The 27,594-nt window shown below is 40.9% G+C and overlaps 2 protein-coding genes across 2 annotated transcripts in view; both read left to right on the top strand.

Annotated features, from left to right (window-relative positions):
• Positions 1-27,594, top strand: part of b4galt2 (UDP-Gal:betaGlcNAc beta 1,4- galactosyltransferase, polypeptide 2) — a 160,134-nt gene that overhangs the window by 93,423 nt on the left and 39,117 nt on the right. The window lies entirely within an intron of this gene.
• Positions 21,850-23,238, top strand: LOC122759997 (dynein axonemal assembly factor 11-like). Its single transcript, XM_044015041.1, has one exon. It carries the CDS (start codon positions 21,850-21,852, stop codon positions 23,236-23,238), a length of 1,389 nt encoding a protein of 462 aa, XP_043870976.1.

Genomic DNA, 27,594 nt, shown 5'->3' with positions numbered 1-27,594 from the left:
AGGTGTATGAGTGTGTGTATAGGTTAAATGTTATGTGCCATGCTAGCAATATTTCCAAGTTCTCGTCGGGCAAGAATAATTGATGTGTCTCTCGTGTATGAACCTTTGTCTGCTTGTAACACTGCAGTCAGCACAACCTTTGGTCACATACTGCAGGTTCTCTGTGTTAATTACCACTGGGATTACTGGCATAAACAATACATTAATGTGCGTCTTTGTCACCAGCAATAAAAATAAACACTAGGCCCCTGAGCTGCAAGAATTATACAAAACTAAATTGCAGAGATCCAAATAAGTACTAATAATAATAATAATAATAATAGACACACATAGACATATGCAGTACATAAAAGCAAATGCATTGATAATAATTAAACTCCCGCCTTCAGTTTGGCTAAGAACACCCCATCCTTTTCTTCAACACATAGATACTTGAAAAGTGTGTTTTGTTGATGACTTGTTGTGGCTGTGTGTGTAATAACTCAAATCTCCACACAATATAGCAGGTAAAGTGCAGCTGTAGTCATTTACGGAGATTCATTTTTCACCTCTACACCAAAAAGATGCCAAGTCCGAACAATACCAAAATAAATGCATTACATAGTACTGTATGTGCAATACTAAAACACTGTATGCATTACATAGTATTCAGTCATATAAGTACTGTAAATATATATATATATATATATATATATATATGTGTATATATATATATATATATATATATATATATATATATATATATATATATATATATATTTTTCAAGTGTCAATGACCACTTTACGCTACAGTCTTGCTGATCATCCATTCACACAGCACATCTATAGGCAGCAGCACCACAGCCAACACAGGGTTTAAGTGTTGTTCCCAGGGACACATCAGCATATAGACGAGAGGGGCTGGTTAGACGATGACCTGCTTTACATAGAGAGCCAAAACTGACAGTAATAAACAGTAAACCACACTAGATAACCACACATAGACGTTAAATAGGTTTCCTTTCATGAGGCTTTAAACCAAGTCAAAGTGAAAACACTTTGTTTTCTAAGAAATAAGAGTTTACTGTCCACACTATTCTCAGACATTATCAGGTGACCCACATCAAGAGAATCCTTGAGGCTACACAGGAGTATTCTTTTGGAGCCCTGTAGGCTATATTTCTGGCTGCATTTGTGTATTTGTTTGTTTGTCTGTGAGCAGCATTTTCAAAAGACTGAAGGACAGTTCATTCAGAAATGATCAGAATTAGAGTTACTATTGTATATACTATTGTATGCTCATAAACTGACCAATCTATGGTGCAAACACAAAATCACACATGCATGACACTACATTAACTGAGATTAATTGTAAAATGTGCTTTCTTTTCTCTTTTCATGTCCAACACACACAATTTTAAGCCTTATTCCAACTTTAAACCAGTAAGAAACAACCATTACATGACATTTTCTCTCACAGTACTCACAGTATGTTTCCCTCAGCTATCACAGCCAAACACTAATCTTTCGAGTGAAAGATCTAAATTTGTGGCAAATATCCACTGGAGAGGACTTGTTGTTTTTTTTATTATTCCTCTTCCCCTTAATCACATGCTTGACCTTTAAAACGTTGCAGAATGGAGGGCAGCCATTGTCAGAGTATAATTATAACCTGACCTCAGGTCATACCGTATGGCACAGGGGGCCCCTGCATATTTTTTCAAGGATTACACACCAATGATACCCTTCTGCTGTGTGACTGAGAGCAAACAGATGACAAAGCAAAACAGCACAGGGAAGAGGACAAGGGACACCTATTTCATCAAAGTCATTGAAGTCAGGCCCGCATATTTAATGTGGCGCTGTGTATTGTGTCGGTTTCAGACCTGTATCCAATATTGAAATCCATAAAAAGTTCCACTACAAAGAAGAAGTAATTCACTCTAATCCTCTTATGATCGAACCTATTTTTATCCTCTATATCCAAAACAAAGATATGATATTAAATCAAATCCATCATAATCCACTCTATAGCAAACTTTCTGCAAACATACCACTGGTGTCAGGTTTAAAGGGAGTTTTTATTGATTTTCCTCTGAAGATTGGTTTCCATTATAATTTCATGATTAAAGCTAATTGGGTTTTTAATTCAAACTTTCTGCAGCTTTATAACACCTTGTTCCCTTGTTAACTGAGAATTTCTATATTGCAGCAAAACTAATTAACCTCGCCTCACCAAGCATGTGGGTGAAACACAGTGGCTAAGAGGTAAACATACACAACAGGCCGTTTTTTTAGAGCCACTTTTTGTTTTGTCCATTCCAAACTAGTGTAGAAATATGTTTACATGCACAGTTTAGTTGCGCTAAGGCCATCGTCCGAGGAGGAGAAAATCGATTAATTGGCTACGTACATGTGACTCCATCTGTGTAGGTGGCGCTGTATCTCTATATAAAAGCTAGTGTGTATTCCTGTTGACCTTTATGTCACAAGCAGTAAACGGTGAGATGGATCGTGCTGTATGTTTTGTACCTGCTGTACAAGTCCGACTCCAGTACGACTCAGCGTATACATACAAGTATACGAGTCATCAGACTATGAATCGTACTATCCATGTATGTTAGTCTATCTCCATTTTAGTCACACTCCACGGTGGATGTAAAGTCACAATATTAATTCTTCAACAATTGAAACTATTTCGAAAAAGACGTGTCTTCTGCTAGCAGCCTTTTGTTAATGCCCAGGTTCATAATGACAGGTTTGTTCAGCAGCCCTCTAGCGAATTATATGCTCCTTAGCTTTTAAAGTAATGCTCAGTTATGGATTGTAAATCAGGGGCTATAGTTTGCTGGGAATGTTAACATTAGCAGCTTTTTGAATTTGTTAAGGCTTGAATTGAATAAAACACATCATGCAAACCGGGCCACACGGTGGTGTAGTGGTTAGCACTCTCGCCTTGCAGCGAGAAGACCCGGGTTCGAGCCCCGGTTGGAACAAGGGCCTTTCTGCCTTTCTCCCCGTGTGTGTGTGGGTTCTCTCCGGGTTCTCCGGCTTCCTCCCACAGTCCAAAAACATGCAATGTGAGAGTGAAGGGTTGTTTGTCTCTAGTTGTGTGTGGCCCTGCGATGGACTGGCGAACTGTCCAGGGTGTACCCCGCCTATCGCCCGATGTAGCTGAGATTGGCACAGCACCCCCCGCGACCCTGTGGTGGAGGATAAAGCGGTTAGATGATGACTGACTGACATCATGCAAACCCAATACTAGCTGAACTGTTGTTACCTACATTATAAGCCCTGTGCACATCAGCTCTTTCATTATTTGTGATAACATTATAGGCATCAGTCTGTAATGCTGTGTTTCAGGCCGTGTCAGTGAGTTACATGTACAGTAGCTTAATGTTGTACCGGTGCGATGACATTGAATGCGACACAACAGACAACAATGATGCACATCCAGCAGCTCTTTTGTTCCTGCTCAGTTTGTGGCCGTCAAGCTTTCTGTGAGAATTGGCTGCTGGTGTTGAAGAGAAAGACAGCCGGAAAAAAGACGAGTCTGTCGCCCAATCAGACTGTACCGTACCATTTTACCGTGGTACCCCAAGGGAAGGGTGCCAAAGAATGGAACAGTAGGGTCTGGTTATGTTGGTATTATGAACCGTACTGTACCAAACTGTTCCACTCGATGGAAACACAGCAATACTGTTTGGAATTTCTTCAGCAAATTTTCCTCGATGCTTGTTTTTGAAGTAGAGCAGGCAGATGGTTGCAAACTAATTTCTCTTGGCATCCTGATCATTTTCCAAGACTCCAACTCTTTTGGGACCAGTGCTCTAATTTTGTACATCAAGCTTAATAACATAAGCTTCCCCAACAACCACTCATCAGGTGTAAAACTAGCCAGAAAACATAAGGGCGATTGACCTTAACGATATGCTTGTGAATTATTAACTGAATCCCTGTGGGTTGATTTACATATCGAACTGTGAAGCACAAGGACGGACTGTGTGCATAACTGACGGTGCGGCGAAATGAAGCGAAGAGTGAAGTCCATATTTTTTTTCAATCAGAGCTTGTGTTTTATATTGATTCAACAATAGAATGTAAATCAGTTCCCTCAGTTGTGTTTTATTTCATGCCTCCCTGTTGGATAGTAACAACAACATAATGTTGTTGGTCATGCTGATTATTTATGATAGTGTACACAGCATGAGCACGCCTGTCCTCCTTCTTGATGGTGCTATGAGAGATGGAATTTAGATCAGATGTTTTCAACTCTCACAAGGAGAATTGGTCTTAAGTGTCTCACAACAGTGGCTCATTCTGATTTGGATTATCATGTAAAGAAGGTATAATAGTGTCAGCAGATCTAAAATCTCAGGGGGGGAAGAAGGATGGATGTAGTGATAAAAAGCTGATTTCTTGTCTTATTTTTCAGTCTGTATGTGGATGTGGATAGTTAGGTGTTCATTAGATTTGTTCACTTGGAGAAGTGCAGCTCTAAGTGTTTTAGACAAGCTTTATTATTGCCACACAACATAGTGGGTGGTAATTGTTTACCAATTAATTAGCAGCACAGTACGTTAGCTCTGTTTCCGTGGGAAAAAGAAAAAACAGACACATAAACACTAGATGCTATATTACATCAACACATAAAACAAAGACACTCATATACTGTGTATAATATGTACAGGCCAGTGTCCCAGTATAGCAAGTGGCCCGACAGACAGAAAAAAACAACATTTTTTGGATTGATGCAAAACAATCTGGTTTTAGTGCAGATGGTGCAGAAAATGAATCGACAATCGTGCTGGGCCTTCCGATTTGAGGCTGGTTTGAACACATTACCTGGCCAAATTATCCTGTAGTGTGAGGAGTCATCGGACGTGATTTTTACGACACTGGAGGTATCAGAGTCTTCCCGATTTCAAATCTGTACTTACGACTGATTGGGGGCATGAGCAGAACCCTGAAATAACCAATGAGAGTGAGTTGAGCGGGCTGCCCACAGTGCGATGAGGATGAATGTGAAGAGAGAGGACAAACTTGTGGGTTTATGGCAATAGTATGATTGCTTGTTGAATGTGTAACCGAACGGAGAACTAACTGATGACGGCAATAGTCCGCTTCCATGTCTGTTTACATTCTTTTTACAAGTCACGTTAAATCAAGCCAGTTTCTGTGAGATCCCAAATCCCTGGAATCAAGTCAGATTTGAAGATCCTCTAGTGTCGGGCAGGCTTTAACAAGATTACTTTATCCATTACTAGCCAATGATCCTGTGATAAACTTTATAAACACCACAGCTTGAAGTGCGATGTGAGAGATACCTCCAGACCACGCCCCCCTCCCTCCCTCCTCCTGTCTCTTTCTCAGGTCTGAGCCAACCTCTTGGCCTTATTCAAAATCAGGCAGTGGGCGGGGTTAGCTTCAGGTTAATTCACCCTTTACTTGTGTGTATCCTGAGGCTCATCTTCAAGTTGTGAATTAAAAGCTATAAATTATAAAACGTTATAAATAATCTGATGAACTCTCTGAATGCTTTGTAAATTGTTTTCCCTCTCTTGCTCTGTCTTCCACAATTGTCTTACCCTCCAAGTAGAAAGCATTTACATACGGGTTGGTAAACCAGTGCTGACAGCTGGAGTTCAAACTCCTACTCCGAGGCACTTGACTGAACAATTCTCCAGCTATGAAAATGTAACCGCCAGCCGAAACAATTTGATCATCTCACGTGGAGTCGCTGCTGAAATGCTTAACATTAAAGCTCAGAAAGTCTTTCCAGGGTGCTCCTTCGATGAACAGATCAGAGACTCCCTTCACAGCGGTAGCATGTCAGTCTATGACAGAGGAGATACTGTACGTTCAGCTCTGCTTCTGTGCTTCTGTGCCATTGCTGTACAAAGAGGTTTATGGTTCAGTGGACATATTTGAGATTAAACCCTCCAGTGGGCTGATTATATATCCATGAGAGAAGGCGAAGCTCCCACAGCAGCTTACGCTGCAGCGAGTATGTTCGATGACTTTCCCTGTGCCTCATTTCATCTGCAGGGGGTGGAAACAATAACACCTGCACAATGTAACTCAGTCCATGACAATAACCCTGCAATAATTACTTTGTGTTGAGATAGAGGCAGAGTGGTGTTGATTGAACACAGTTGGTTGTTTGATTGAATGCTTTTCCTCCTTGTTCCTGTTTCCCTTTGTGTTTTTTCCCTGTCTCACATCAGTGATCAGATGAAAGTACATTCAGTGCAGTGCACTCTTGATATATTCTCGTCTGACACTTGAAGAAAAGTAGGAAAAGAGAATTGCCGCCCTTTACTAAAAGCCTTACAGTATTTTTTTTTTTTTTCAATACAGGAAAGTAATGGCATTTAGTTTCAGAAAAAAAAGAAAACTCAGGAAGTTTTGTCATCGTGCCGTTTTGTCTTTCTGTCGGCACTTAATGTTGTTTTTTGCTGTATTTTCGGCAGAAATTACCATCGTTATATACTTCATCTATGATTATAATCAAGTGTGCCAGCGTTAAAGCAAATGAGAATTGTGATTCTCTGTAATTATAAAGTCAGTGTGTGCGTTCAAAAACTCACAAAGTATCATATAGTTCACCAGAGCAGCACAGAAATATCTTAGAACATAAATAACATGACGAGATAATGTAATTAATAATATGTGACAGCTGTATCGGCGATTATGGAAAGACAACCTGGTAAAAGTATATCTTTTTTTTCAGAGGTGTGCACAGAAGTGTTAAAACACAACATAACATGGTCAATATTCTATGATCAGTAGAGCTAAATTCCCACGCATGTGTAGTATAATCTCTTTTCTCTCTAAGCTCTCATGCGCCATTCATAAAAGTTTATCTCCGTCAAATCCAGCATTAAATCTCGGCTCTTTCAATTGGCGGATTATATAAGTTGATTATATAAGGTGGAGGAGACGAGTGCTGAGATCGTCTCGAGCATGTGAAAAGTGGGGGAATGCTGTTGCTCTGACTGCGTGTTAACACGTGTTAAAACGTCAGTGGGTGTTTTGAAGTGAGCGCCTGCTCGATGCCTTCATGTTCTTCAAAGGGAGTTAAATACGCCAGGGTCTTCACGTGTACGGCATGAGATGTTGAGAAAGCACGAGTCTTATTAGAATTATGCTGCGTTACTTCACTGCAGAATCGTTTTTGACAGAAAGCAGCCTGATGTCTGTGTTGTTGTCATGTGATATTGTGTGATATTGCACGAGATTGCTGTGGTTATTTGTAGGGATGAGCCAGTACGATACTCTGGTTCTGGTCAAAATTACTGGACCAAATATTGAAAAAATACATATCATCTGGCTATCATATGGCAAGGACCTGAGTAAGGGCTGATTGATCGTCATGTTTTGGAAATGGCTGGTTATAGCTGCGTAGTAAAGGCATCAGCACAGGCGTATTCCATTACACAGTTCTAGCACTACTCGGCTCTACTCGGTTTGATATCAGGCACGTCGTTTTCCATTTTTGAAGACAGCAGCCGTGATTTCTCGACTTTGTTTTTAGCGCTCATGACTCAGTCAGTGACGACTGCTAATTGACGTCACATTTTAGTATCGGCTCGGCTCGCTTGAAACCTCGCCAGAGCAGGTAACAAAAAAAGTACGAAAAGAAGAGTCTAGTGCACGGGTCAATCTACTGCTCGAACTGTGTAATGTAAAAAGCCCCTTGTATCGGCCCTGTTTTTGTATAGGTGCATGCTTATGCGTTGATGTTTGTATCATGGCTCCATGACTGTTGTCATTTGAAATTCTGTCAGTGTTTTGCAGAGGGAAAAGAAAATACTTTGAGTTAATTTCACCAGAGTTTTTAATGCCAAGTGTAAAAACGGGCGTGGGAGAAAGTATCATGAATTTTACAGCTCAAAGGTTTTAATGCTGCCAGATATATTTATCTAAGTCGCAAACTCTGCCCGATATATTTGTTTCATTGTTGGAACAAGTTTATATTTGTTGTTCCTAACAAATGAATACATTTCTAAGCAGGAAAACACTCTGCACTGCACACTGCACCTCTGTTGGCACAGCAGACAGAGAGAATTCTGCATGAGTTTGCCCTTTGTGACCAGAGGCTGAAGCTGTGGCTGTCAGTTGCAGTTTCAGTCAGACTGGTAACCTTTGCTGTATGTCGTTCTCTGTCTCGTTCTCCCTTAAAAATGGAGACATAAACTGATCAAAAAATGTAAAACACTGATTAGTTTTCACTGTCAGCCTTCACTGCATGACTGGTTGTTGTTTTGCTGTGAACTGTTGTCTGTGTTGAAGTTCAGTGCTGTAGTGAAATTGCGTATGATTAATGTGACTCTTTCTCCACAACTCCCACACTTAAAGATCAGCGCAATCACGGCTGCAAGTTCTGTTTTGAAACATAAACATTCAAACTCTTTGTTGATTTGGGATATTGTATTGTGGGATTTACACAGCCATGTTGTTCTGGCAAAACAAAGCCTTAAAAAAGCCTTGTGAATCAACAGAAATTCATTTTTTGCATCATTATGTCATAGCTAAAAGAGTGGTATGGTGCCTCTACATAGGACTCATACTAATCAGGTATGTCTGGAAGGAAGGAAGGAAGGAAAGATTGAAGGAATGTGTGAAAACTTTGTGTGAAAAACACACAAAGTTGTGTGACAGTCTCTGTCTCTCACTGATACACAAAGAAAGAAAGAAAGAACTCCTGTTGTGAGTACGCTGACTGACCATAGGCTTGCAAACCCACAGAACTTTGCAATACTCAGTCAGTCACATGTCACTGCTGTACTCACCCAAGGCAAGGGCAAATGTTTGGCATAATATTCTCTTATTAGATGACAAAATGAAATCTGTCCTTCCACTTATGAGTCAAAAGGTTATGGTCTGTGATTCAAATACTCCTGCTGGCTGCTTTCTGTTCTCTGTAATTCAAAAGAGAATACGTTATATTTGTATTTTTAACAAAACGTCTGAAGACTGTGACGGCCTGTGACAATGGCTTTTGTCCAATTTGTCCTTCCACAGGTCCATAGAGGACAGTTGAAAACAAACAACTTTTGCACTCACATTAAAAAAAAATCTCTATCTTTTGGTCCATGTTGGAGCTGTGTGACTGAATGTGCTTGTCACACTTTGGTCTATATTGAAATAGCATATATGTAGTAAATGTACAAGTCCCTTAACAGAAGAAACACATAATATTTTCTCCCGTGTGATTTTCATAAAATATCTCCACAACTAGGAAATCTGTTTCACATGCTCTTGTCACCCTGAGGAAGAACTGCAGCACCTTTGTTACAGCTTCAACCTCCTGTCATCATGGCAAAATTCCATTTAGTCAATAATTTATTTGCCAAATACCCACAAAAGTTAGATCAGCCGACATGTCAGCCGTACACGGTTGTATTGCTGATTAGCATGATAAACATACCTGCCAACCATTTGCATATCACTAAATTTGCCTTTATACACTTCACCTCATTTACTGTATTTTATTTGTGGAGTTGTTTGTATTAGCATGCATCACATTTATTTAAGAACACTGGCACAGTTTGGTTTTTATTACAAATATAAAGACAATGTGGTGTGGGAGAAATGTGTTTGCTCTCAGATGGTTAAGTGTGATATGCACCAGTGTGGAGACAGTACATTAAGGAATAAAACATATTTTTAAGAGTTTGCAAAGCAGCCAAGAAACCACACTTGAAACTATCCTGTGTGTGAGCCGTTACGATCCCGCGTGCATGCTCCATAGCATAAGCAATGTTCAGCTATACAGCGTCCTTCAGCTTGACTTACAGATCCACGCCACAGAAGTATTTTATGGTCTGAGCGATGCTCACTTCATCGAGAGTGATTCAGTGTTAACAGACCTCTCATTCGCAGCGCAGCCATGCCATTGACCCCAGCCCCAACCGTGGCTATAAATAATGTAGAGCAGCTTTAACATCTCAATACATCACAAGGCCTATCATCTCTGAGCACATCTACTAAACAGTTGTTTTAAAGGTCTGATTTATGTCTCTTTGGAGCTTATCTGCGTCCTGTGATGTCGCTGGGTATGACAGAGAGACAAAAGGGAAGGAGATAACGGACATATAGGAAGTTCCTGATGGCTGATGTGACTTAAATGATTTTAATTAGAGACGATTGATATTCTTATTACAGTGCGGTCGTGTTGCCAAAGAAACCTCGACAACGATTCCCACACTTTTCCTCTTTCCACGCCAACATACTAATTAATAAATCCGCCTTGGGCAGCGATTGGCTGTGATTCGATCTTCATACTTGTCCTTACACGCTCACGATGGCTAAAACAGCCAGTGTAAGCTTAATTTAATTGTCTATAAGTGCCCTGGCCTGCAAGTGTAATTGTTTTTGAAAGATGTCATAGGTTGGCTGTCAAATCGCAGACAGGAATGACAAACACTTAAAGTCTTATAACTGCAGAACAATACCAGTTAATGGCTGCTGTCTACCTGTCAGACTGCTGCTCTAACGACAGATAAAATCTAATTATCCGATGAGGCATTCTGACCTTTAAAGATTTTGTTGCCGTGCAATGTTTTCATCCTCAATGGTGTCAGTCTGAAGTTAGAAAGGACAAACTTCAGAGAGAAATAAAAGAAGCGGGGAATACAACTAAGACAGAGCCGGATGGGTGGGAAGAGGGGGCAGAGTGAACAGAGAAAACAAGATGTAAAATAAAGAGTACAAAAATAGGGAATGAAAGAAAGAAGGAACTAATTAAAATGAAAGAACTGTAGCTCACTATCTTATCCTTTCTGCTATGGGGTCATTCATTTTCCATCCACTGTCTCTCTGCATGTTCATTATCTGTGTTTGATCACTTGTTTCTTCACATTTTTAATTTTCAAAATCAATGTAAATTATATTTGCCTCAAAGAGTTACTGAAAAATGTGATTTCTCAGTGTTGGGTCACCCTCCGTTGACAGCAGTAAATATTCATGGGACTGAGGCTTATGCCAAACCAAAGTACATTTCTAAAGTTAGACCCGTGACTGATAGAAGTGGAGACATCCTTGCTTCAAAGGAGACGTTTGAGAGGCACGTAGACAGAAGCCCCAAAGTAAACATCGTTTTCACAAACTAAAACACCTACAAATATATCAAGGCTTAAAACTTAGTGAGTTGCCACGTATTATACATTGTCTCTGGACATATTGTTTCCTCAATGAAGGTTGCTGGTTTGGATCCCTGCTCAACCAATGTGTGTGGGTTCTCCAGCCTCCTCCTACTGTCCAAAGACATGCAGATTAATTGACCACTGTAAATTGAGTAGTGAGACTGAATGGTAGTTCTTCTCTGTGTGTTGCCCCCCCCCACTTTCTCCTTATGTCTGCTGGGAATGGCTCCAGTTCCCCCGGCGAACCTCAAGTGGAGGATAAAAAAAAAAAAAATTGAATGGATGTCATGTCTTCTTTTTATCAGGGGAAATCACAGGAGCTCTTCACGCTTTTCTTGTGTGGTCAAAAATGTTTTATCGCACTGCCACAACCTACCGGAATGGAACGTGATCGAGAGTAGCGATGTGGACACCCATTTTCAGCATGAACGAAACCACGGCCGCGTACGCGCACGTGGAAATGCATAGCGAATCCATGGACACGCAGTGTGAAAAGTGTGGCGAAGCCCATAATGTCTTTTCTGTATTCTTCTTCTTCTGAATGAATGAATGAATGAATGCATGCTACAACAAAACACTCTTCTCTTGCTACCCAGGTAGAAAAATGTCAGGGAAAGAATCATGATGTCATTATTAGCTTGTCATATTTCTGTCTCTTATTACATACACACACACTGTATATTACAAATGTTTCCAGATTCTTCCAGTGAGATTGGGAAATAACTCACTCTTAATTTACTTTTGCTCACACACGTGCGTGCATGTGCACACACGCACACACACACACCAAGCAGTATCTCAGACTGCTGGGGAAACTGGAGACGGCTCTGTCTTTATTAGGGCGAGGCAGATGGGGTCCCATATTGGTACTGATGGGAAATGGGGAAAGATGAGTCATCTGACTGTATCGAGCTGCAGGTTTGAAAGACGTACAGTGTGTAAAGCAGCCTTTGTTCTGTTTGTTTGTGCCAGGGCGTTTGTGCCGGGCATTTTACCCGACAAAATGCGAAGGTGGAAACAGGAGAGGACGTCCCAGTCATGACACTTTGATGTTGTTCATGATTTTGAAAAACGTCCATTGGATCAAAGAGTATGTGACTCTTATCTTTCAACGGTATGCTCACAAATCAGCAGAATGATTGCTTAACCTTCTGTTACCAATCCGACAGGAGATGGCATGTGTACTTCTCATTACCGTAACTTCTCGACTGTTTGTGAGATCTAGAAAATTCAAAAACTATGGACTGGCGATCTGTCCAGGGTGTACCCCACCGTTCACACTATGTCAACTGAGATTGGCACAGCACCAGCCGGGACACTCATGTGGAGGATAAAGCGGTAGAAGATGGATGGATAGCTACCGGAAAGCAGAAAAATAGAGCTTTGCATCTACATACTGTTCATTACAGCAGCCCTCAGGACTTCCGAGGAACGGCCGTCCAATCACAGACAAGGTGATCCTAAATGGTTGAATAACTGCCAGATATCAAAAGTGAAAGTTATCTTGGAAAAAGTAGCAGAAGCACTCACTCATTGAACATTTTTTGACAATTCTACAGCCATAAAATCAAAATAAATCCGGGCAGCCTAATTATCATGGCGGTCATAAGACGGTTAATTGGCCTAATCATGTGTCTCTACCATGACGGCCCTTTAACTAGATATAATGGTTGGATTATTCGTATTATGGCAGTGGATCAGGGTGTTAACTCTGGCAACAGTCAGCACCTTGAGAGGTCAGAGCTCTGCATTTCACTGAGACTGGTATAACCATAGAGCTCCGGTAGCTGACGTCACACAACCAAGGTTATGCCCTCTGGCAGGAACTGATGCTGTTCACCTCTACAGACATTCAGTATGTACTAGACAAACTGTAAATCAGGCAATATGTCAGACAATGGGTCTCTTTGCTGGTTTGTTTTCGTTATAAAAGTCAAGTGGGTGGATAGATGACAGAGCATTTTACCAGATCCCCATAGATCCAGAGAGACGACGGAGGTGAATCACTGATATTAAAACATGCTCACAGCGAGCAGAAGAAGACGGAGTGATGGGAACAAACACAAGCAATGGATTTTGTGGTTAGCACCTGGTAAATCATGGCCTCAGACTAGATTTACCAAGAGCTAGTTCGCAAAGCAACATCTACACAACAATTATTTGAATTACACTGACCGGTGCTGATGCTTACTTTATGCTAACGCGACACTTCCACTGACAACAACACTCTCTTTAACCTGTGGACTCCTGAGTTAAATGTTTGTCACAAAGCCAGATTTCTTTCGTTTATTTCCCTCCAGGCTCTTGTAAACTTTTAGTGACTCTCTGGAGAAGGGTAAGACGAAGGGAAGTTAATCAGGAAGTTGAAGATGTCAGGATACCGATGTTCTCTCCGTCTGTTTCCAACTCGTAAAAAGCATGCCGGGGGCATTATAAGGGTCAGATATATTCAGTCTATCATGTTTTGCGATATATCAGTTGATCTCTGTGGATTTAAAGTGCACAATCTACCCTGACAGGTCGAATCCAGCGCCAGTTGTCCAGTTCATTTTCAGATTCAGATTCAGAAAATGTTATTGGTCCCTGAAGGGCAATTCATCTATAGCTTCCCTTACACAATCATCCATTCTCACATACACACTCAAACATACAGACATACAGTATGTCAAGGCATTGGGCATCAGACAACCGGGACATGGGAAAGAAAAACAAAAAAAAGCTGAGTAAAATTGACCCCGGTCCGAGTTTAGTGAGTGGTCTGATAGCTAAGGGAACAGATTTAGAGTATCTTCTGCTGAGGGGTGACCTGAAGAGAAACCGGCGACCTGAGGGTGGGAACTTGAGTTCAGATGCCAGGATGGGATCATGTCAGTCTGTCGACGTCACATTTTAGTGTCGGCTCAGCTGGCTTGTAACCTCGTCAGAGCAGGTACTAAAAGAAGCGCCAGGTATCAGGTACTATCACTAACTATCACTAAAAAAGCAAAAAAAAACAAGTAGTATTGTATAATGGCAAAGCCCCATTAGGCTGCCAAAATGGTGGTTCAGAGAAAGTCATAGAGAGTCATGTGGCGTCCAGAGCTCTGTGCTCTAATTTCACATAAAGACAGGAGAAACTATATTATTGTGCTTTCAGTAATATTTCTGCCTGAATACAGATGCAAACAAAACATTTGCACAAAGTCATCTAAATTATTGGATGACTTCTTCGGTTGCTCGGTTGTTATTTATTTTTTTACTGCAGCCAAAAGAAAAAGAAAATCTATCATCTATGTCTTTCCACTGTTTCATTAAAACAGATATTTGGCAAACAGCTTAGATAAATGGAATAGTTTTGCATCATAAAAGCTTTGTTTTTTGTCTGTAACCAATTTGCAGCTTTTGTTTCTGATTTGTTTTGCTACCAAACCATTCCCTAATATATGTCACTCTGCCATCACTGTCTTATAAGCTAGTTCATAATAAAGCGAGTGGCTGATGTATGCGTATTCCCTTTGTGGATTTATATTGTTTTCATTTTCCGTGCCTTTTTTTTTGAGGGGTGTAGGGATTTCAATCTGGCTTTTTTTTTACTGACCATTTCAAGTTGACTGTTAAAAATGTGTCAGTGTTACTAACAAAGACTCTGCAACAACAGCAGTTTCACTGCTGGATTTAGTTTCCAGCTGAGAGAGTTGGAGTTCCCGTGTGTTGAGTGTCCTTGATGGTGGAGAGGTTAAACGCACTGAGGCACACTATGGCTGAGAGAAGCCTCCGTCTTTGGAGTGCATGCTTCTTTTAGGTTTCACAGCACCGCCGTTGTTTGTGTCACACCCAAGATCCCCATATGTCTGTGAGAGCAGGTCAGGTCAAAGTAGCAAACCTCAGCAACCATCTGGCTCCGTATTTGTCAAAATGTCAGGTGGGTTTGATTCTCTGCCCTTCACGTCCCTGCTGCTTTTCTTATGGTGTGCGTGTGTGTGTGTGTGTGTGCGTGCGAGCACTTGCATGTGTTTATGCGTGACTCTGCTTTTCTCTCTGAGTGACACATGCCCGCCACCTCCTTCAGGGCATCTCTAACCTTTGCTGTCATCTCATTCCTGGCAGCTATTCTGTCATTATAATCATCTTCCCCTTTTTTCTCTCTCACTTTAACTTTCTTTGTTTTTGTCCATCACTCATTCTGTTGTTTGCTTCTGTCTGTTTGTCTGTCTCTCTGCAGTGTCCCTGTTGCCAACATCAACTGCATCACAAGACATCATTTACTGTAACTCCCATCGAAAATGTGTTTTGTTTGTTTCCTGTAGCAGAACCTCTTCTTCTTTTGGAGTTGCATTATTGCAATCCTCCTTTTCCGTGCCTTTATTATGGAGGGGTGGAGGAATTTCAATTGTTTTATTGTTTGTGCAGAAAGTTTGTGCAAATGCTGCTTTCCTATATGGGTATTTTTGCTTGTGTGGGAACTGTGGCGACACATTGTTATTCAGCGTTGGCCTTTTGGGAGTATTTGGCTGTTTTCAGTTAACCTTTGTGATCATTTCAGCCTGTGATGAGTAATACAATGAACTGTCATTCTTTTCCATTTACATTTGCACATACCCTTAAACAAAACAAAGACTGGTACAATATGCTTTTTAGTTGATTTTAGTTCAGTGCTGAATCCTCCACTCAATATCTTAGAAAGGAAGTAGACTGTTCTGCAGTTTCTCTTATTTCCACTGGGACCTCTCAGTCTGGAATCCTTGCAATAAAACAAAAGTTGTTGGTTTTTTTTTATTTGAGTGCTGCCCTGTGCTTATCTACTCACAACAGATTACTAGCTTCATTGTTTCGGCGCAGCAGAGTATCATCACCAGCTGTTAAGTCGATGTTGCCTTGATCTGCAGCTAGTGACTGCACTGTGGCAGAATGGTAATTGAATCACCTGTCATGGCCTGGCCTTTCTCTCCATGTGGGAGCTCCTCTGTGTCCGGACTGCCAGAAAGTCATTACAACAAATTAGTTATTCTGGAGCCACGCCAACTGTCTTCTGTGTCACATTCTTTGCGGCTCACTTTTTGTTCTTTAGCGCCAGGCTCTCATAAAGATCAATACACGTTGCTGCAACTATGATTGAAGACTGTAGGTTTATGAATTAGATATACAGTACATATCTCTTGGTGTAGGGTGTGTGTATTTATTTTATATGGGATTGCTTGTGTGTGCATGTTTGGCTGCAGTATCTAATCAAGATTTGATGAGCCTCCTGTTCCCCAGGTGGCAGGGCATTGACGGGATTATCATCTTTTTCTTTTTTTTCCCCTAACAAAGGTTTATTCCCTTTCTCGTTGTCTATCAAATGTAAGTTGTTAAGGTGAGGTGGTGCTGGACCCAAGAGCAGGCAGGCGAAGACAGAATGCAGTTTTAACAGTTTATTGATGAATGCAGGAACTGGAGATCTGATCCAGATGGCGGTGAAGGAAAGCGTCAGTGGCAGCATGTTCTGAACATGGGAGAGCCCAAGCGTTAACAAAGCAAAGGACAAACAAATAACTAAGCACTAGAAAACTAGATATCTTCAAGTGAGCCGTGAGGATAACCTGGCGACGAGTGACCAGAGAACCAGCAAAGTAGGAGCTTGATGAAGGGATTGAGAGCAGGTTCTTCCACGTATGTGGAGAAGAAGGTGTAGCATGATATAAGATACTATTCTTAAAGCAGACTCTTGTTTTACTTACTGCAGGTAATCATGTCAACATTGTGGTTTTGCACTAGGTATGAGCCGATACGATACTCGGTGTCGATACTGGCCAGAAACTGGTCAAAATCCCTGGATCGGATATCAGACAAATCATCCAAAAGTCCTATATCGCCTTTACTGGTCGCTTTACTATGCACAGACTACAAGCAACAGCATTTTACATGAGTCATGTTGTGGGCTTTTTATTTCTTCTTCATGGGAGAATATTTGTTAAGCAGTTCCAGAATTGTGTTTCTGAAAATAGCTTGAAATGGCACAAATGTGTTAACAGCTTCATAGTTCAAAAGGTTAAAAATGACTGTGTCGGACTGATATCGGTATCAGACATCGGTATCGTGCCATCCCATTTTCAGTTTTGAAACTGTGGGTCACTGAAAAGGCAACGGTCACTGATGGACTTAATTTGCTTTAGTTAGCTTCTTAATTAAGCTAGTAGCTGCTGCTTTTGTCAGTGGAAAACAATGTCACTGAGATGTTGTGAACTATGGTTCTAAAAATTGCACTTGAAGCTCATGGGTATCTGGCACAACCCCACCACCCTCCTCCCTCACCAGTCAACAGAAACTTTGCAGGGTGAAGCAAGTTGACTTTTCTTTTCATGGTCAGATTCACTTCCTGAGGGACCATGCAGGCAAGCATTTGTTGTTTGGCACCTATTAGGACTCGTACTGTACTCTGCTACCCAGAGACCAAGTGGAGTTGAAAAGTCCTAACGATAAAGTCAAGTGTACAGCACCAGCAGTTCTTATGATTCCTCTGGCTTAAAATCACAGCCAAATAGACACAAAAACTGTTTGTTTGTTTGTTTTTACCCCAGTGCTATCAGACTGATGGATCAGAACGACTGTTTTTTAATCCTTTTTAGTGCAATTTGTTTATCCTTTTTGTGCAATGTTTTCTTTTTGTACTGCAGTGCTTAATTTAATTACGTATGTTCAATTTAACGTTGTATTGTGTGAGAGATGATGTCAAATACTTGTGTCATGCACCACTGCACATTTTGTTGCATATTCTTGTGCAATGACAATAAATGCATTCTGTCCTATTCTATTCTAAAAAAAGCAGACATGGGCACAATCAGTAAAAGTGAACAAATGCTTTCTAATCAGCAGAGTATAGTTGGAATAAAGGGAGCGGGTAGGGGCAGTGATGCGAGACATGTGGGCTATTGAGGGGTTGGAATGACAGAATTGGGCAACTAGCTGTATCTGTGTCGGTGGCATTGTGAGATAAATGACATGGCCCGGTGAACTACTGTCTTCTTAAAGTACAGGATATATGCAAGGAAAGAAGCACAGTAGAGAACATAAGGAGTTAACGCATCACTAAGAAAACACTGAGTAGACAAGAGAGTGGACACCACTGAGCGGGCACAATTATTTGGCAAAGGGCTGAAGGAGAGCTGAAGTACTTGAGCTGAACTTGATGGGGTGTGACGCAGGTGTGGAAATGAGGCAACACAAAAACGCTCAGGCAGGTGAGGAGACACATGGAGAAACAGAGAAACATAGTCCCATCTGGAGCCGTGACAACTTCTTGATTCATTGATTAAAACCAGATTTTGACACAGAGGAACTTTTTGACGGCCACAGAATGGAGGCTGAGGGATCATTTTCATCATCATTTCAGACTCAAACCTTAACCTCCTCTCCCCTTTGGATCTCCCTCCCCAGTAACATCTGAAAACAGAACTCAAACCCACTTTCTTAGAACTGCTTTAAGGTATAATCAATATCTTATTTTTATTGTGTTTTTTTGTTGTTGTTGTTTTTGCATTGGAATGTGAATGTTCTGTATGTTTTATATTGCTGTGTCTTTGAGGATCTGTTTAAAGCACTATATGAATAAAATGCACAGTAAAATAATATTATAAGACAAATAATAATAATTATTTTTATGATTATTTGTATTAATAAACAATTGGAAGTAGTTACTGTCATCTAGCAGAGTGTGCTGTGAGCTTGGCCTGCATCCATGACAACAGTGATTTTATTTTTAGCTTTCTGGGACAATGGAGGACACAAACACTGTCCTGAGCCTACAATCATGACACCAAAGTATCAGAAAAGTGGCATGTGAAAGTATTACTGGTTCAACACTGCAGATTCAGATACTGTCACCATGTTTCAGTGTGTGTAACACTAAAAAAAACAATGTTGTTCAGCGCCACAGCATGAAATTGATGCACAACTGTTGCCAATTCATTTCAATTCTTTTTTTTCCCAACAACTTGATGTTATCGTTGTGCGCTTTGTGTAAACCCATACATCCATACAATAGAGGTTAGACATGTACTCTGTTATTGTACATTTAGGTAAATACTTCAGAAATACTATATAGTGAACAGACATGTTTTACTAAAGAAATTCCTGTTAAATGATTATAATAAGAAGATAGCCATGCTCACATTTGCATATTATATTAAAGCAGATTTTTTTCCCACGTCTTCTCACAGTTTTTGTTGTGTTTTTTTGGTTTTAGCTCTTACAGCTTCATGGTCACTGCAGTGTGTTAGATAGGTTACATAGAGAGATAGTTTAGTTTACATCTCGTCACATGTTTGAAAAGGAGTAGGCAGAAGTATAAACTTATAGGTACCTACCTCATTCCTATTACACACGACTCAATTTATACACCACTTTATCGCATCACCAAATATTTACATATTTAGAGTATTTTATATAACGTTCTGAATGTTCTCAGTACTACACTGCTTTAATTCATCAGTTAGACTGTTCCATAATTTAACCCCCCGATACTGAAACACACATACTTTTTTAAGTTGTCGTGGCACACTGCATTTTCGAATTTAGTTTCCCTCTTAAATGATAAATTGTCTCTCTCAAAACAATGTCTTTATTTTATTTGGAAGTAAGTTATGTCTTGCTTTGAATATTATTTGCGTTGCTTAAACTGAATCAGATCCGGAATTGTCAGACTTTTTTTACACTTGCTCATCTGACCAGCAGATACTGTACACTTTCAGAAAGCATCAATTTATCTTTCTTCCTAACATAATATGCCCATTCATTCAACTAAATCTCCATCAAGTAAGATAAGGGAAAATCTCTCTCCTGTGGTCTCCATTTCTCTGCACTGACTGACGGCAGGATGAGAAACCACTCCACTGTCCGTCTGCACAGGACTGATAAATCCTGTCACACACACCCAGACACTCAAAATGTTGCACACAAACATCCACACATTGCATTCAAATGCACTCACTGACTCGCTGTCTGGTGGCAGTCATTGAGGCAGAGTTCTGGCTGGTCCTTAATCTGTCTCCATGGCAACAGTCAAGGTATATTGTGACACACAGTGTGTGGATGTGTGTGTGCGCGCATGCTCGGGTGTGGGTGTGCACTGGGCAAGTAAGTTTTATGCCGGTCTTCATCCCACACGCACACACAGAGGGAGCGGGAATGGAGTTATCTAGTGATGCTCAGATATGGCTGATAGGGTTAATTGGTTTTCAGGGGGCATGTAGAGGGACAGAGACTGACACTGACCAGATTACTGCAGAGGCACCAGGCAAGAACTCCCAGAGACAGGAAGAGCAAGAGGCAGGACGGGAGCAGAGAGAAAGTAAATGTAATTAATGATAGTAAGGTAGGAGGGTAGGTGGACGACGGTTTACCTTTTAGGAGATAACAGGGACAGTACATAGCATTATGTGGTGGGAAAACTAATACAAGGCCACTGGGCACTTATAAGACAGAACATTTTCTTTCTTTTTTTACATCATGGTTATTGGTTATTAACATCCATTGAAAATATTGTCCTCTTACAAACGGGTTGTTTCAGCCTCCTGACACTAAACACTGTCTATGATTCTTCTGAGAGTTCTTCATTGTCTAATGTTGCTCTGTAACACTGCCATTTATAGCCACAGACACCTTTACAAAAGAATAAGAAGAACAATTTCACACGACCAAGCTTCAGGTCCTACTTGTGGAAATCTGTTAGAGCGCTTCAACTAAATGTGAATATGTGACACAGATTATATTAGGCACCTGCAGAGTGATAACAGAACATTTAATGATTTATATGGCTAGTTCATACTTTCTCCGGGTTCTCTGGTTTCCTCCCACAGTTCAAAGACATGCAGATTTGGGGATTAGGCAAATTAGAAACTCTAACTTGACCGTAGGTGTGAGTGTGAGATTAGATGGTTGTTTGTCTCTATGTGGCCCTGTGATGGACTGGTGAACTGTCCAGGGTGTACTGAGATTGGCACAGCTCATGTGGAGGATAAAGCGGTAGAAGATGGATGGATAGATGGCCAGTTCATACCTGCAACCAATCAACTGGAGCAAGGTCTTTCTTGGTTACCCAGGTAACTAAGAAAATTGAGAAGAACACTGTTGGGGTGTAAGAATGTAGGTAGGACCATTATACATGGGACACCCTAACTTGGAATAAAGCAGAATCTATCCATCATGTTTCAGCTGCTCCATTTTTACTCCTCGTCTTCAAAAAAACAAACAAAAGAACTGCAACACAAAAAAAAAGGAAAATCCCAAAGGAATGAATAGGGAGCAAAGATCAAAGGCCTATGTTTGCATAATGAAAGAGTAGCAAAGGCAGATAAAATTCTACCAAACACAAGATAAAAGGATGACATCACATGAAGACAAGTCATAGCACGAGGACTTCATCAGGGCCACAGTTTACTTAATTTAATTCAAATAAATGATCTCATAGGAATTTAATTTGTGTAATAGCATTGGTGAGTGTCATACACATCACATACGTATATGGCATTCAACAGTCCCATCACAACTGCTGTTACTTTTCAAGCTAAAATCCTGCAACACGTTCCCTTTTGCTTCTTCCCTTTATCTTACTCGTTTCATGTTTTTTCCCTCTCACACTGAACATATATATTTTATAGGCCCCGTTGGTAGCAGGCCAAGTGGTGATTAAATCCACACAACAGTAATACAACATTGCATTTGCCCAACGGCCTTTAGAAAATACCAAAGAAGCAGTCAACAGAAGATGGTTTCCATCACAGAGGACATGGTTCGCCAGCGAGCGGAGCACAACGATTGCGAGATATCGTCCTTGGAGGAAGTTACTCTGCATCAGCAGGACATTGAGAGGATCGAATACCTGGACAGGTGGTGCAGGGACCTGAAGATCCTCTACCTGCAGAACAATCTCATTGCCAAGATGGAAAATCTCAGTCGCCTGAAGAAATTGGAATATTTAAATTTGGCCTTGAACAACATTGAAGTAATTGAAAACCTTGAAGGCTGCGAGAGCCTCCAGAAGTTGGACCTAACGGTGAATTTCATCGGCTGTCTTAGCAGCGTTCACTCTCTGAGACACCACATCCACCTCAGAGAGCTGTTTCTGGTTGGGAACCCCTGTGCTGATTTTGAGGGCTACAGGCAGTATGTGGTAGCCTCTCTGCCACAACTTAAGTGGCTGGATGGGAAGAAGATCAGCCGCTCTGAGAGAATTCGAGCGTTTCAGGGTCTAGATGAGGTGAAGAGACGGGTGTTGGAGCAAGAGGAGGATTATCTGAGGACGAGGGCAGAGGAGAAGGAGGTGGCAAATAGGAAAGTTGAATTGAAGGAAAGAGAATGCAAGGACAAGAAAGCAGCTCTGGATTTGCAGGAGAACAAGGAGAATCGGGAGGTACAGGTGAACATGAATGAGGTGACAAGCTGCGACTTGAATGAGGAGCAGGAGGAGAGAGAGTTCTGGAACACACCGTGTTCCTTTACCCCTGAGTCTCGTCTGGAGGCTCATCGCTACCTGGAGAAGAAGAGGGAGAAGGAGAATGTGAAAGAAAAAAAAACAAAGGCCCCAAGGACTCTGATCACTGCTGATGGTCGAGTCATGAACGTCAATGAGCCCAAGCTGGGATTTTCTCTAACTGAGGATGAAGAAAACAACGCTATTGTCTTACACTTGGCTGTGTACAGACATATGGACACCTCTGTGTTGGATGTAGATGTCCAGCCAACGTACGCCAGAGTCAATGTCAAAGGAAAAATATTTCAAATGGTTCTGCCTGCTGAAGTGAAGCCTGACAGCTCGACAGCTAAGAGGTCCCAAACCTCCGGACACTTGGTCCTTACAATGCCCAGGGCTGAAGGTGAGATCAAAGTGACAAAAACTGTCCCAAATCCAGCCAGAGCGTGTCCAACCAGACGCAGCAGTTTGCCAGATGACAATGTGAGAAAGAGCAATGCTTCTGAGCGCCTGGAAGTTGACCCTAGCGCACATCGGGTCCTTGACCTCAGCAGCATCGTACCACGTCAGGCCACCAAAGAGGGTCCGCTGGAATGCTACAGATCAGCTTCACCTGCCACCGCAGATTGCAACAGCTTCTCTGGAGAGTTTGTGGATGACCCAGACGTCCCTCCGCTCATATGAAATATGAAAATATAATATGACTATGATGTATGAGAGGTTTTCTTTAATAAATTACGGCTAGAACGTGCATGTACACCTTTCCTGCTGAATTCTGGCCAAGGTCTCTTCTTCTTTTGAGTTTGCAATTTTTGGTTTCCTCCAGATAATATTTTAGATATCAGTCCCTTAAGGAGGTTGAATGATACATCGGAATGGAATAGATTGTGAAACCAGGTAGAAACCGACACAGATCCTCAATTTATTATGACTGAAACTTTGGGCATGTACAGTATGTGTGAGGGATGCATGCTACAACTCTCTGTGGACATGGTGCATGAATAATATAGAGGAGCCCTGAGGAGATACTTCAGAATTCTTAGGGTGTGGTTGTATGAGGTACTGATGTATAGGGCTGACTGCACTGTGGGTAACCCCCAGTGCCAAGAACCAATCTGGGACAACCTGCTGGCTCCTCTTTGGTCATTACCGACGTGTCGGTTCGTATTGCTATTAGTATTATGTTAGTTAGTTACGTTTTGTGTCCTTTAAGAGTTGCTTAGAGAGGTTGAGAATTGCAAAAATGCTATCATTTGCTAGCATTTACTGATCATCAAGTGCAGAATTTCACTACATTGTTAACTCTTAAGCCATAATGACAGACAAAAACGCAGCTACTTGTGTGTAAAAATTCTGCTGTATATAAATGGGTAATCCATTAAATAAAATAGAACCTACAGTGTTGATAAGCAGTATCATTATCAGTTTTAGAATTAATGAAATCCCAACGATGCCCATCCTGAGGGTTTAACTATTTTACAGGAACTATAAAACGAGAAGTATTTTTTGTTAATTATCAGTCTTACTGCTCTTGTTTGCCTGGTTCAGATCTCATCACTTCAGGCTCAGATACCAACTTTAAGAGTCAGTGTAACATTATCTGAATATTTATTACTCTTTCTATCATTCCACATATTTCCTCACGCCGCATTGTTCCTGTCAGCAGTGTCAAAACACGGACTATCTACACAGTTGCAGAGATTACAGAGAGCTGCTGGCAACAACCACTATAAGAAGTATTACAACTGCAGTTTCCTGCTGTCTGACACTGAGCTGCTGCAGTTGAGCGACTGGACACCTCAACTGACGATAAAGAGGTTTCAAATTATTTATCCCATCCATATTTTCAGGGATTTATCCTTGCTGTTTTACGATCAGAAGTGTGCTTTTCCAGCTGCTGTCAGTCATCTGTGCTGATGCTTTCTTTATAAAGCTGCACTTATCAATGTTTTTATATGAACAGATGGTTACTAATACGAAAGGCTGCAAGCATGCCCCCCCGTAATGTCTTTAATTCCATTGTTTTGTTTTAATGACCTGCAGCTTTACTGTTTTGGTTCATATTTTATCATATCAATGTTTATGGCCAAAAAACACTTTTAATTGACAGATATTTACATTTTTGGAGTGCAGGAAGGTAGCCCAGAGAAAGAATTGTTACTCTAAAGGCTGAGGTGGTGGGTTATCTGATTATTTTTTGTCATGACAGTGTGGCTGGTTAAGTTTTCACCCTATGATCCCACTGCAAGATGGACTCTTGTGATAACATTTTTTTCTTGATAACTGGGGCAGAGGTCTTGGCTAACTGGAGGGAACAATATTTGTTACACAGGTTGTCAGATATGTCAGTAGCTCATTCACGCTAGGTTGAGTGTGCATTCTCACATGCATATGCATACTGAATTATGAGCAACGCGATCAAAAATTAATAGAGCGGAAATGTCCTTGAAAGTTAAGAGATGGCTGCGAAATTGTAAATTAAGGAGCCAAAAATTGCCCCTCAGTTAAGTTGAAGTACCTTACTGCTCCCCCAAATCAACACATGTAATGTGTTGATTTATCAAACATTCACACTTGAACAGTTTTATTGTCCCCCTGCGGGCCACTGTAGGCAAATAGTGGCTGAGCGCAGTTTGTTTTTGTTGTTTTACTCTGGTTGAGAAAAAAGATGTGATTTTGGTCTGGAAACAACAGCCTGAAGTAGTGTATTGAAAAAAAAAGAAAAGAAGTGCACAGTCCACAGAAAACACTGTGCTAAGTAAATAATATAGGTAATGTGTAGGGAGGAAAAAAGCAAAAATAAAATAGGAAAGAGTGCTTTCTCCTCTTTTTGGTCTCATGCCTGTTAATATTTAAATTTGTCTTCTTCATTGGTTAAAATGAATTAGAAAATTCAATCAAGGCATAAAATGTGCACTCTGCTACACACCTGAAAACTACTGTATGTAGCAAAATCACTGCATCTGAGTGTCAACACTATTTAAATGGCCTGTCAAACATAATGAATGTCAGTTTACCTTTAGATCAGAAAAGTGATGTAAGGTAAAACACATAGTGCACCATAAAACAATGACCAGAACCGTGCAATGAGGTTAAGGGCACAACATGTGCTCATCTGCTACAAGCAAAAAAGTTAATTTCATGAAAGTAGATTAGAAAATAAAAAGAGAAATAGAGTCATTTTAACTTCAAGCCGTAATAAACAATTTGCAGGTATATCATTTATTTGATTAATTGGATTAAGCCAGTAGCTGGGCAACAAGTACAACTATACAATCACTCATTTAGAGCTTTATTTGTTGCCATGAGTGTAAAAAAAATGTGATCCTTATGAAACTGTTGCAAAACAAATGTAAATTTCCCCACTGCAGGACAAATAAAGGACTATCTTATCTTAAATAAAGTAAGATCAGGCCACCATAGTCTAGGTAATGGCAGTAGAGAAGTTTTTGTGAAACGGATCTTACTCTGTTGAGTGAGGCAAAGGAATATGAAAAGCTAAGTCGGGGCTGACGATGGAGTGAAGCAGACATTGGTCTAATTCTTCAGGAGCCAAGCAGAGGCCAACCAAGAAGTTGGAGAACAATGGACAGGACAAACTAAGGATTAGGCAGGGCAACACGCAGCGTGAGGAAACGAATGAGTTGATGGGCAGATGTAGTGTAGGTGTATTGGTGGGTGGAACGAGTACGAGATACTACGGACGCATAACACAAATCCACCATCCAACTTTTTACATTTTTAGTTATGTTTTGGTTTGAACTGGACTGCATTCGTGAGGAAGAGCATTTGGAATTTCATTTTGCCAGTGTCCAGCTCTCTCACATCCCACGGGATCTATGTATTTGATTCAGATATGGTGAATGCTTCACTGAACCTTTTGTCATGTGCATTATCATGTTTGAAACAGCCATTAAAAACGTGGTGTGTCCATAAATGGAGGCACATGGTCTGAATCAATACCCAGATAGGATGTGGTATTCAAGCCATGATTGATTTGTAGCAAGTGGCTCAATGTGTGCCAGAGAACGCACATCATTTCACTACGAACAGCCTGGACTGTTGACACACGCAAAGCTGGGTCCATGGATTCATGCAGTTGATGCCAAACTCCAACCCTCAGCAGAAATCCAGATTGACAAGACCAGGCCTCTTTTTTGCCCACTGTCACAAAACCTGTTCTGGACTCCGTCTGCCTCAAGGACTGATGTGTTGTGTATTCTCAGACGCATTTCCTCTTATTGCATTCACTTTTAAGTTCCAACCGGCCTGGCCCTTCTGCTAAAAGGCAGGACAACAGGTGTACAATGCACAGACAAAGAAGACTGGCCACATTTATTCCACAGTTTATTCCAAAAGAATCTTGGGAGCAACTACAGCTGGCTAGGGTTACCCTAACCCTAACCCTGGCAGGGAGATTGCATCAAGTGAGGCATGGTGACTACACAGGAACTAAGAGCTGGACCAGAGAAGGAGGACACATAACCACAAAAACTGACCCTAAATGCTAAACTTACAAGAATTGGACTGGACAAATGTCACATTAAGACGTGGAACAATCTGGCAAAGACCAGAGCTCGAAGTAGAGCAAAAGGTTCTTGATGAAATGTTGTGCTCTGAGATGTTTAGGAGGGACTTAGGTCAGCCATGCAGAAAACAAGAAGGAAAACACAGGGCAAGGTTAGAGAAACCTAGCTAACCATAACAAATTCTACTATATAATGGATGAATGGATGGATTGGCAGCATCTGCTGTATATGAATATTACGGGGTTATAATAGTACAACCAACCATAATAATGTTCATAGACTAAGGATGCACATGCATTTCTGAGTTTTCTTTGTTCCCTGTTTATAAAACATGCCAAATGCCTTTTGAACACATGGGAAATCTGTTGACCTTTCTGTGAACTGTGGTAATTGTTGCATAAAATGTTACTTGCATATTCATACAGTAGGTGCAGTATTGTGGTATTACATGTGGCTTTATGAAAAGCTCCACCATTATGTGATGATATTATGCAACTTTAAAAATCTGTTT

The sequence above is a fragment of the Solea senegalensis genome, unplaced genomic scaffold, assembly GCF_019176455.1.
Source record: "Solea senegalensis isolate Sse05_10M unplaced genomic scaffold, IFAPA_SoseM_1 scf7180000012744, whole genome shotgun sequence".
Lineage (NCBI taxonomy): Eukaryota > Metazoa > Chordata > Actinopteri > Pleuronectiformes > Soleidae > Solea > Solea senegalensis.
This window is presented reverse-complemented; position numbering and strand designations above follow the sequence as displayed.